At 35.2% G+C, this 13343-nt stretch overlaps 1 protein-coding gene across 1 annotated transcript in view; it reads right to left on the bottom strand.

The window, feature by feature from the left end:
- The window catches only part of LOC106786210 (lachesin-like), an 87408-nt gene extending 76676 nt beyond the window's left edge, over nt 1–10732 (bottom strand). The window contains exon 1 of the mRNA XM_014747350.1: nt 10321–10732. Within this exon, the coding sequence (XP_014602836.1) occupies nt 10321–10531 (211 nt within the window). The 5' untranslated portion in view covers nt 10532–10732. The remainder of the gene's footprint in view (nt 1–10320) is intronic.
- Nucleotides 10733–13343: the final 2611 nt, after the last annotated feature.

The raw sequence follows: 13343 nt of genomic DNA, 5'->3' as shown, positions 1-13343 counted from the left end.
CTTCGCTCGAATGAAGAGAAATTTAAAAAAAAAAAAAAAAAGAAAAATTTGCCAACAAATAAAACGCGAAAAATCGAAATAACAAAAAGGAAGAAATAGAAAAAGAAAAAGAAAAAAAAAGAAGATAGATGACAAAAATGCACGTCAATTCGCATTTCTTCTACGGTTAGTCGAATAATCCTCATAACCAATCGTAGTCACACGCCGATGGGATTTCAACGGTGGTAGAATTGCGGTCGTTACACGATATCAAAGGCAGGCGCTATCGGAAACGCGGGCGAAACTACTAGTAACGAGAGAAATAGATAGAAAGAGAAAGAGAAAGAGAACAAAACAACAAAAAAAATCGAGTGAAAGAGAGAAAGAGATAGGATAGAAGTTTTCTACCGACGTAGGCGTGTTAATCTTGTAATTGGGACAGACTCAATCACCGGACCGAGTTTTGGCTCTGCCGTTCTTTCATCGTTATCCGCATTCTAATATAGCCTGTCGCGTTGTTACCGAGAACTACTACTACTACTACCAACCATCCACAACTATCACGATACGACTAACAACCACCACGACTACGATATATTCTGGAATTGCAACACTGATGTAACCCAAATCAGTCACTCCTGCAGTAATCGTCGCTTCGACCGATATGTGTTGAACGAAGAGGTGTACTATATGAGGTCCGTAGTCTACCACCCACCAACTGGCTGAATATACTGGAGAAGATGAAGGAAGGGAGAAGAGAATTGGGGGGAGGAGGAGGAGGAGGGAAGGAGGTTGACAAGAGGAATGAGGAAAGGAAACAAGAAGAGAACGTGGAGAAAACGAAGAGGATGTGCTACTGCAACTTGGTAAGGATGGGTTGAAACTGTGCAAGAGGAAAACGAGTGAAAGATGAAACGAGAAAGAGTATGTGTGTGTCTGTGTGTGTGTGTATTTGTGTGATAGTATTGGTGATGTATACGATAGGAAAGGTAGGGAAACGTTGCAGGGAGAGAAAACGTGCGAACACCTCGGGCGAAACATCACGTTCGACCTCACATCGAACCGGAAAATTGTACGGCGCGCGAAACAGACTCGGACCAATTTTTTTTTTAACCACCCACCTCCCCTCCTCACCTCACCTCACCCCACCCCCTTTTTTCCTATATCTATATCTCTCTCTCACTCCTGTTCTCGTGTTCAACTCCCACCCCCATTCCATCTCGTCCCACTATCCCTTTTACCATCCCTTTTTTACTCACCCTTTTACTCGTTTTTTTTTTATCCCACCACGTTCCGAATATATCCTCCTACGCGTTTCATATACAGCAACCACTGCGAAACGAAAATATATGCGATCACAAGCCTTTCCCCTCTCCCCCCCCCTATCCCTCACCCCTCACCACCCATCTATGTTCACGTCCTCGTCCTCGTCCTCGTCCTCGTCCTTTTGCTTCTGCTGCTACTCTTCTATGTTTGTTCGTGGCAAAAACGAAACTAAATTTTCGCGGGAACGCTGAAAAATTGCAATCGAGATTTCAGCGGCAGCTTTGATCGCATACATTTGTATCGGTTTCTACGTATTTTCGTTCTACGTTCTATCAACGAATACGATTCCTGTGTATACTATGATATTTTGAGAAAATTAGGAAAAATATAAGGTAATCGGATAAAAGATTATTAAATAATTAGAATAGATAATTGAGAATTTTTTAGTGCGAATCTTTCGTTACAATGTTAAACGAGTTTTGTAAAATTATCGAAAAAGAAGAAGAATAAGAAGAATAAGAATGTATAGGAAAATTTTTAAATCATCATGAGACCTTTCTTTAAATAAATTCGTTCATTTTGTATTAACGTAATTCCTACCACCGAGGAAAAATTCTATTATCGTAAAATTTCGATCGCGTGTGTGTTATAAAAAGGTTCTTCGTAAAATATTTAATGTATTTCTTTTTCTTTTTCATTTTTAACATCTCGATTTCATGATTTTTCGTTTTAATACGGTGAAAGAAAGGGGAGGAAAAAAGAGGAAAAGGGAAAAAATAATTATTTTCTTTTTTTATTCTGTATAAAAGGTTTGATTAAAGGGAAACGATTGCATTGACAGTATTACTACGAATTTAAACTTCTGATATTTCGGGTAGATCGTTGAGGAAGAAGATAAAAGAAGGGAAAAAAAGTGGACACACGTATACATACATACACACACATACATGCTCGGGTTTAATTCATAAGCCTGTAATCGTCCGAGTTCAACTAACGAGTCCATTCTCTCGAGCAATCTAAAGGCAAAACTTTCATTGAAATCTAAAATTATCACCCGTCGCGATGTCAACATTTTCTTTGGATTTTTTTTTATTCTTCTTTACTTTAATACTCCTCTACCTTTTAAATGTTAAACCGATAATTTGTAATTAAACACGCATGAAACGTATTAAATGGATATCGTTTAAACAGAATATTATCCTGTCTCGTATTAAAAACAACATTAACGATACTTTTCTCTACTTTAAATCGATAATAAATATTAAGAAAATGTTTCTCGTGTTAAATTCATCGAATTAATCTAAAATTAAAGTTTACAAAATATAATACGAATAAAGAAAAGAAAAAAAAAAAAAAGAAAAACAACATACAAGGGGTTTTAACGTAATTGTTCGAAAAAGTATCGATCAATTATTTTGTTAACCGTAAATGCGTACGGATTAATTGTACGATACAATCAAAAATTCAACTCGCGTGTTGTATATCAAAAGCTCGTGAAGTAATTAACGCAATGATCGATCGGACTAGTGGTGCCGACCCTAAACGAAATAACTTGGGTTCTTATTGGGAACAGAACGTTGTTCTTGTTGTTGTTAGACCGTTGTTCCGTGTCCTTAAGCTTTCTGCGAATTGGACGCGTGCGTGAAAGGATTACATGTGGTTTGTTCTCTTGCCATTACTAAAAGAGGGTTCGTTAATTGACAACCAAGAGAGAGAGAAAAAAAAAGAAATAAAAAGAGGATGATTAATTATAGTCAATTAAATGTTATTCCTTGTTGTAGAAATGAACGTTGTTTAACACGTGTTTAATAAATCTATTAAAAATTGTATTAATCGTATTGATTTGTCAAACGATTAGTTCATATTTAAAGCCCTTTCTATCTTCCATTGAGACGTGACAAAAAAATCCTTGAAAATTTGATGATTCTCGTACGAGTATTCATGCGATAGGATCGGAACACGTCATTCATGGTAACGTTGATTAAGTGAAGGATCGATTAGTCGAAAGACAAATATGCCGAAGCATCGATTATTACTAACAACGAACCACACCATAACCACCTTCCCCAAGCAATTCCCAACGCAAATTTATCCATCAAAGGATCCATTGTTTCTAAAAGGAAAAAAATTATAAACATAATAATATACGTCATAGATGATAATTATTGTCATTTTATTATTACGTTTATCGATGCATATCTATGTTATGTGTATTTAGTGTATTATTCTATTTGTAATCTATGTTTATAGTATATTATTATCATTATTATTTATAGATTGCATCTCATTATTATACTCGATTAAACCTATTTAATAAAAAACAAAACGCGCAATATCTGTATCTATTTATTATTAAACAATTAAATTAATTATTATATGATTATACAATACGATTTAATGTTCGGTGATATGAGAAATAATTTGTCGACGTAAGAAAAAAAAAAAAAGAAAAAAGAAAAATAAACGAGAAGAAATGCTTTATTCCAATACAAGATCGACTTTCGATTTCGCACATGTATTCAGGATCGTATACCTCGATCGAGGATTAAATTTATCTTCCTTAAACGTACGATCTTCAACGATCCTTTCGGAAACGATCGTTCTTTCGGCTCTTGGGATAGCACCTAGCTAGGGTGAACGAAAGATGACAGTTTTGCGATAAGATCTGACGTTGCGGAAAAAGACAACTTTATCCAAACGTTAACCTTCTCTCTATAAATATCAAACTATTTCTCATAGGGTTTTTTTTTTGTCTTCAAAGTATCCGATCACGTGTTCGATATTTATTACCTTACAAACTTTGACATATTTTTTTTTTTAAATATAATCACTTAATTAATTTACAAAAAAAAACACACACACACACAGACAAATAACGAATTAACGAACAGTACTCCTCTCTCTCTCTCTCTCTCGTTGTTATTCAAAAAAATATAAATTTATATTATATAGGATAGTAACAAAATGATTTCCTTTTCTTTTAAATATAACAATAAATAAATTTGAATTATATAGTTCTGCTGATAGATTCGTTTACCCAACGAGCATTATACAGTAGATGATTCTCGTATAACGAGGATTCCTATAACTCTTCGAAGATATTGCAATTACCGTTCTCGTATAACGCGCGAATCCTCCACCAACTACTACTACTACTAATTACTATCAGCAACACAATCAAATGTTGCAATTTGATATATATATTTAAAAATTAAAATTTTATTTTCTTTTATTTTATTTTATTTTATTTTATTTTATTTTATTTTATTTTTATTCTTTGTTTTATTTTACTAATTAAACATTGCATCGCGCATTCTCTCGGTTGTTGGCAATTTTTAATGAGATTGCAATTTGATCTATCTATAAGGTATCTGCTTTTATTACTACAATATAATATACGTAATTACTTCCAGTACTTTGAAAAATTAATGTTCTGTTTACTGGTACAACCGTTATATATTGTATATATGATCTACTTCAACAGATCAAATATCAATTTCATACTTTAACAATTATTACACCCAGTCTATCGTAAATTCTTATATTACCTAATAAAAATATGTAATTCTATCTATCCTAATTTTCTCATCTCTCTCTTTTTTTTCTTTCTTTTCATTATACCACAAACAAATAATATCAATACAATTATCTCACGAATGTATTCATGTGTAAATTTCACGTTTAAACAACACATTTAATGAGAAAAAATAATATATTAGAATAAATGAGAAAAAAAGAAAAGATTACAATATGAAAACTATTCGCGTTCTAGTTATTAATAACATACAATTAAATTTAATCGGAAATATTTCCTCCCTCCCACCCCTTTCTCACCCACTCTCTCTGCTTTTCCCTTTCCCAAAGATGTTCGAACGATGATCGAGAGGAGTAACAAAAAGCTTAGGATAATACTATCCAAACTTTCGAAACCTCTTGGTAATATATAATATTATATAATACATATAGATTACTCTCTAAAACACTGTTCGTTAATTCGTCGTCCCTTAAAACCGTGGTTCGGTTTTAAACGAATCGACGTCGAGAAAGTACGTACCTACGTACGGGTTCGCGTCATTAGCGCTTACACTAACTCCCATTAATTCTTTCATTCGGCAAAAAAGGGTGATCGATCGTTTTCCCTAGTTCTGGTGATGGGTTAAAGGTAGTTTAGTATATCTATATAGCTACGTTTGAAAAAGAAAGAAAAAAAAAAAGAAAAAGAAAAAAGAAAAAGAGAAAAGAACGAGGCAGAGGGTGATTGGGGGGATTGGGGGAAGGGGGAGGGGGTGGGTGGTAGTAAGAAAGGGGGCAAATAGGTAGAAAACAAATCGTTCTGTCAGCCGGTGTGTACTACGCGTTCTTCTAGCGAATCGCAAAATTCATACTCGACGTTGGAAACTAGAAAGTTTTCTTAATAACGAATTCCAACGTCTGTTAGCCTGTCTCCATTGTGTAAGTAGGTCGGTGGTACCGCATACGATATCGTAGTAACAACCGGCAGATTGTATCTCCTTTACGATTACAATTGTGCTTATTTCATCTCTGATTTTACTCCTTCCAATGTATTTTACTTTTATTATTATTATTACTAGTATCATTTCAAACTTATTTTTTCGATATCAATCAAATTTTCGTTTAAACGAAATGAGAAACGAAATGATGATACTTTTATTTAAATATCTTTTGTTTTTTTTTTTTCAATTATTAATGTTAATTATAATTTGTGTTCTAACATATATTATATACAATTATTTATATTATCGTAAGTTCGTTACTTAGTTTTGTTATTTTGTTATCAATGTTAATCTTTCAAACGTTATTTTATTATAATGTTGTAAGACATAGAGAATAATAGAAATGCGAAAAGCAACAGTAACAGTAACAGTAACAGCAGCAGCAGCAGCAACCCCTTCTGCTAATTCACAAAGAGAAATAATATACGTGTCGTGTGGTAACGCGTGTATTTGGCACATAGTATGTATCTCATGGTTCTCGCACTTGCAGGGAAACAAGTAAATATGTAACGTTGACGTATCCAACACGTCGTAATACACGTGTGAGCCGTAACAAAAAACAAAATACATAATAATACGCGAAAGATTCATTTGTGTGTGTGTAGATTATACGTTAACGAATCACGTACCAAACTATACGAGTAGAGAAATTTGACGTACTTATTATTTTACATACGTATGTATCACCATCACCAACAACAACAACAACAAGAAAAAAAAATATCGTAACGCGCTTGTGTTTGCCGATTTATCGTAAACACTCGAAATTATCGAAAAACAAATTTTTTAACGATACACTCATATATCGTTCTTTTTTTTTTTCGTATCGAAACTTTAAAAGAAAAATTGATGAATAACGAAAATTTGATCAAGATTTTAATAACTTTTTAATACTCTTGTATATTGTTCATACATCATATTATACGGTATAATCGATTAAACGTGATTGATATTTGTCGTATAGAAATACTCGTCACAACGAACATGTTATTTATCCATTTGCTATTTAACAAATAATCTCTCTCTCTCTCTCTCTCTTTTTCTGGTGATGTGATTTATTTGAAAAGTACATAATTCTTAAATTGTGTCACAAATAATGATAAGGTAATGCATTGTCGTTTATCCGTCACGAGCACATGCTCGTCAATTACATTTAACTGATTAAAAAAAACTCAATGCTTCGAATGAAATTTTCTAATATAAAACTTCTTTAACACAATTTCCATGAGAAATATTTAAAAAATATTCTAACAGAAAATCTCTGGAAAAATTAATTGCCGAGATGCCTGGAATATGTTAAATAGCTATTAAAAATATTTGTTCCTTGATATATAAAAAAAAAAAACATAATAAAATAATAGAAAATAATACAAAAAATATGTAAAAATTAGTACTCATAAATTGTTCTAAAAAAGTATTAATTTATAAATATATTTTATAAATATTCCGTTTTCCAGAATGAATGCAAAGGGTTTCAAATATTTTAGCCGATAATGTAGGGTGTTGTATGCATGTGTGTACGTAAATGTATGAGTATGCATCGCTTATTCATCATTCTAAAAAGAAAAAATGAAAATAGTGAAAGGAATGTTTCTAGGATTGCAACTCGATTCTCGAAAATATAGTGAGCACCGTCACATGGTGCATCTTTCTTTCTTTCTTTCTCGCGAAGGTAAAAAGTGTACCAACGACAAAATCACTTTTTGCCTGGTGAACTAAAGCGTCGAAGGGTTGAACGATCGCCACGGGGGACTCGAGTGCTTGGAATTCTTTTTCTCTATTTTTCTTCAACCCTTCCACGTCCCCTTCCACCCTGCACTTTGCCTCCTATCATTCTTTTTCTATGTTTTTTTCTTCTTCTTCTTTTTCTATCTTCGATAAATCTACGCTCGTCCTTACGAAAGCATAAACGTACTTTCATAATAATTTTATCCTATCCTACTCGCCCTTTCTTCTTTCTTCACCCACCCTCCCCCTCCACCCACCCTTCCTCTCCTATTTTTGTAATATATTATATATATAGTTAAAGTTTTATTTTTGTATATAGTTGAAAAATCGTCAACGTGTTTTACAAAGTTTTAGAAAACAAATTATCTGGGAAGAAGAAACGAAAAAAAAGGGGGAAAAAAAAAAAAAAAAAATAGAAACGCACGCAAATATACCCGTGAATATTTAATTACAAAGTTATAACGGAGATATATCAAAATTATAAACGACTAGTTTCTTGTTATCTGGTTACTCCCATGCAACTCACAAACTCTCTGGCAAATAATAATAGTTGAAACAACGTTTTCATGCTGAATCAAACAAGAAATTAGTCATTTATAATATGAATAAGTTTCATTCGCAATTGCAAATAACTTTGCGATAAAACATTTACGATTCCATATATTATCATATAAAATAACGCGTTTGTTATTATTTTCAATCGTGTAATCTAAACGATAACGTTTTTGATGGAATACAAATTGACGTATACTATACACACGTGTTATCTATGTATGTGTATATATATATATACATTGAAAATGTATTTTTTAATTCAATCGATTTGTCTTTTATTCAACGAAAAAAAACGACACTTTCGATTACGTAGAAAAAAAAAAAAAAAAAAAAAAGAAAAGTAATACAATTCTTCGATGTTTAATTCTCGTTGAATCGATGTTAACTGGTCGTTTATATTTCTTCACGGTTCGTTGCTGGCATAGGAGGAGGTTTGTATTCACGCGCCAAGATTTTTACCGGTAAAATTGCCGAAGAGGTGACAGAAAAAAAATAGTAAAATAGAGATACCCGAATAGAGAAAAAGAGAGAGAGAGAGAAGTTGGTTCCCATCGAAAAACTATCAAATTTCGAGAGTGCAATCGATGGACATTTACCAATGACACGTCAAAAATTCATTTTGCATCTTTCAACTTGTCAATACACATTTACCATACGTCTACACATAGATTTATATTGTTATTTTCTCAATATTATTCGTTCGAATAGAGAAAAAAGAAAAAAAAAGAAAAAAACAACTTCATCTTTGTAATATCTCGTTGAAATTCATTATCAACAAAACGCAAATGCGATTTGTCATATTTACGATTGTTTTTATTCGCTTTTAATTCTTCCCCGAGCCACTTCTTCTCTCTCTCTCTCTCTCTTTTTCCCACCCCCCCCAACCTCTCCTCCCTCCCATTTTCTACATTTAATTCATTTTGATTCGTTCGAAACTCAAGCTCTCGTTACCCCCACGTCAAGCGTTATCCCATTCGTACAATGGGACTTTGATTATCCTACGTGAATTAGAATGAATACAAAAAATCCTCAACCGTGGCCATTTTCGACATACATACGCCCACCTATGTGGATGTCTTCTTCTTCTTTTTTTATCCCCCTTTTTTTATTTTTTTTTTTTCTTGTTCCCTTTTAGACAGGTCAATAATCCCAAGGATGAGAATCAGAGCAAAAAAGAGAGATAAAGGATAGGACAATTTTAGCTTGTTGTCCTTTCACATCTTTCAAATTGGACCATTTAACTATTCAACGAAAGATGTTCTATATATATATATGTGTGTGTATGTGTGTGTGGACTTCATATTTTGAATAATCCTAATGCAAGTTTAAAACTCTTCACAACATCTGACGGCGTTTGTAGACATTCGGTTTCATTTCATTATTTTTAAATATTTTAATACCTGAGTACTTTTTAAATCATAAATAAAAATGAATAAAAATAATACACAAATGCGTTCTCGGTGTTAATAATATGAAAGATTATATTACGTCCTTCTCAGAAAGATTTAAAGAATGAGTTGTAATTAATGTGTTTTTTATAATAAGAATTATAATAATAATAATAATAATAATCAGATTAAAAAAAATCCTTTAATTTAACATACTAGCCAAAGGTAACAATTTTCGTAACTTTATCGAAAAATATCTTACCGTAGATAAAGATAATCTTCGAACTTATTCTTCTTCTGTAAGCATCGATAAAGGAAGAAAATATCTAATCTTAGATCGGATCCGTGAAATTCGATAAGTCGTGAGCAAACGTCAAAATTGTTTGACTCGAAAGAGAGAGAGAGAGAGAGAGAGAGAGAGAGAGAGAGAGAGAGAGAGAGTTTTCTCTCGTCAAAGAGATGAAAAGGAATTCTCTCATGCACGCGAATTACCAGGAACAACGTAACTTTCTACCTTTCGCTGGTTCTGTATCCTATCCTATAAAGAGTTAAACTATTCGAACTATTTGGAATTCTCGTTGCTGATGTTCGGCACGTTCTTTGGAGGGGAAGTTTACGAAGAAGAAGAACAAGAAGAAGAAGAAGAAGAAGAAGAAGAAGAAGAAAGGCTCGTTTCAATCCGACCGAAGTCAAAATACCATCAGCTCAATAATCAACAAACAAAATAACTTTAATCACAAACTATAACACACACATACAAAGATTAATTAGAAGAATATTATCAAAGATAAATTCATACAGAGAAAATAAATATATAAACGAATAGAAATGAAATGAAATAAGAAAGCATTGACGTATCCTTCAATTAAACTAATTATATTTTTACTAACCTGAATGAAATGCAATTTTGCTGGTAGAGACGTGTCCAACGGCAGGATAAGCGGCAACAACGGTGTGTCCGATCCCATCGAAGCCGAGGAACGTCACGAGGATTGTCCCTAACACAAGGATCATCTGGACAGTCGTCCTGTCACCTTTAGCGTCAAACTCGACGCCAGTACGAGCACCAGGAGAACAACGACCACGAGTTTTCCCACTCATTCCTGAGTTCAACACTATATATGGACACTCGAGAACGAACAATTCACCGATCCTCGCGTTTATAGTAAGAGGAGGAGGAGAACAACGACAATGGGATTTTAAATTGAACTATATACGCGTGAATAATATAGAAAATGATGGGAGAAGGAGAGGGAGGTAAGAGGTGAGGATATTAGGAAGAAGGGGAAGAGGAGGGAAAGGGGGAAGAGGAGGTGAAGGAGAAGGAGGAAGGAGGAGAAGGAGAAGGAGGAAGAGAGAGAAAGTAAAAAAAAAAAATAATTTGAAATAGAAATAGGTAAGGAGACGACAGATTAAACGTTCTCTCTCTCTCTCTCTCTCTCTCTTATCTTCCCCTCTTGCGTCCCGTATTAGCGCACCTGATGTCGCCTGGAGCGCCTTCTGCGTGCGTGGCACGTGCTCCGAGCAACTCTTGCCCAAACGACTCTGAACATCTCCTTCGCCGCTTATCTTCGACTACCTCCACGAGGAAGTAAATGTTACGCGGTTAACCTCACCACACCACACACGCTTTTCTTCTAGTTTCCCGCTTGGAGTTTCCCGCTTGCTTCCTCTGTTTCCTTGCTAGTTTTCTCGTTTGCTTGCAAGCTTGCTTGCTTGCTAGGTTGCTTGCTTGCTTGCTTTTACTTTGAGCCCCTGGCACTTTGAGTCAAGCACCACGCACTATTACTTTCTCTTCTATCGCTGATATACGAGAATTTCAACAAATAGTTCGAGAAATATGTATTACGTTGAAAACTATGTGACACACGAGTAGAATAGAGTAGAGTAGAGTAGAGTAGAGTAGAGTAGAGTAGAGTAGAGTAGAGTAGAGTAGAGTAGAGTAGAGTAACGTGATAACCACGCGAAACGCTACACCGAAATAGTGGAGTCAATTCTATAGCTCCAAGGTCACGAACACACGATAATCAAAAACACGTTATATCCCTCTCAGTGTTGTCCGTCCTGAAGAGAGAGAGAGAGAGAGAGAAAAAGATAGATAGATAGAGGAGAGAAAGAAATGATAGATGGATAAAAACCAAAAAAGGGAAAAAATTAGAAATAGAGTTGGGAGAAAGTGAGAAAGTGACAAATAATCCAGAATGTTATCAAAATCCTCGACTTTTGTAAGGTTATTAAAAAATAATACAAGAACGAGATGATATCGGGTAACCAAAAAATAAAACAAAATAACAGTTCGTTATAGCTTGTAGATCTCGTAAGACTTGAGGACGATGATGACGAGAGAAATCCTCGGCCTTCATCCACCACCTCTCGCCGCCTCCTTTTCACTCCACTTCACTCCTCTCCTCTCCTCTATCTCTCCTCTCCTCTCCACTCCTCTCCTCTCACCACCACCACCGCGCACACCACCTCCTCCTTCTCTCGAGACCGGTCCTGGTCCCTCTGTCCCGGGCCGTAGACTGCTGCCTGCCTGCTCTTCAAAAGCCTCGGAGTACTGAGTACGCTTCGCGATCCTCCACCTCCGACTCTGGAGCACAAGCCACCACCACCACCACCACCACCATCACCACCACCACCACCACCACCACTGCCAACCGCCGTCGATCTCCTCTCCTACTCCAGCCTACCTACCTACCTACCTACCTACCTACCTACCTACCTACCTACCTACATACCTACCTACCTACCTATATACCTACTACTACTACAATCATACTCCTTCTCTATCTACAGGAAAAACCAACCCCCTCCGTAACTTGCCGCCGATAAACTTCGTACGGGCATCCTCTTTCCTTTTCCTTCTATTTCTCTTTCTATCTATCTATCTATCTATCTTTTCTCTTTCCCTTTCTATCTATCTATCTATCTTCTATCTCTCTCTCTCTCTCTTATTCGCTCGCTCTTTCTTTCCACCTCGCACCCTTCCCTTCCCTTCTTCTTCCTCTCCTGCAGGTAGAAAGCCGTCGCACGGGGAAAACGTCTCCCTCTCGGCGCAAGCGCCAACGAAAGCTCGTGCCCTGATGCCCGGGCACTGCTGCTGCCACTGCTGCTACTGCCGGTGTTGTTGCTGCTGCCACTACTGCTACTGCTACTGCTGCTCTATTGCTACTCCTGACTCCAATTCTCTATCCATCTATCTATCTATCTCTATCTCTTTCTCTTTTTCTCATCCTCCACTACCGTTCCGGAGATCGACTCTCCTCTTCTCCTTCTTCATTTTTTTTCTCCACCCCCTACCCCCTTACACCCTTCCCCTCACCCCCACTGTTTCTTTTTTTTTCTTTCATACCTCCCTTTCTTTCTTTCTTTCTTTCTTTCTTTCTTTCTTTCCAGATGAATACTTCCTGTTGACTACTTTCGCAAATTTCACTTCCGATACTTTTCGAAGCGATCTATTATCGATCTTGCAGATTTATTTGTCTTATTTTTCTTTTTATTTTTTTTTTTTCCTACTATTAATTCCTCGAATACTACTCTAATCCTTCTTCATTATTAGATGCGAGAAATACGGTCTCCCAACCTTAATGCACCGGAAACACTGATTTTAATACTTTCTCGACGTACAATTTAATTAAAAATCATTATCACTTTTCTTTTCTTTTCTTTTCTTTTCTTTTCTTTTCTTTCTAAACGTATACACTAATTTCATTTTACTTTATGGGGTACCTTCTATGTACACATATTATATACATGCATACAATACATATAAGTATTAGAATGTGTTCTCATCGATGTGCTATGATATAGTGTCGCGTGACGTGTCAAAGACATTTTATATTGCAAAAGATTAAAAGGGAAAAGCTAAAGAGATAAAAAGAGAAAGAGAGTAAGAGAGAGAGAGAGAGAGAGA

The sequence above is a fragment of the Polistes canadensis genome, unplaced genomic scaffold (genome assembly GCF_001313835.1).
Source record: "Polistes canadensis isolate GaletaPanama2010 unplaced genomic scaffold, ASM131383v1 scaffold_68, whole genome shotgun sequence".
In the NCBI taxonomy this organism is placed as follows: domain Eukaryota; kingdom Metazoa; phylum Arthropoda; class Insecta; order Hymenoptera; family Vespidae; genus Polistes; species Polistes canadensis.
The sequence above is the reverse complement of the archived record's forward strand: the minus strand, read 5'-3'. Positions and strand labels throughout refer to the sequence as shown.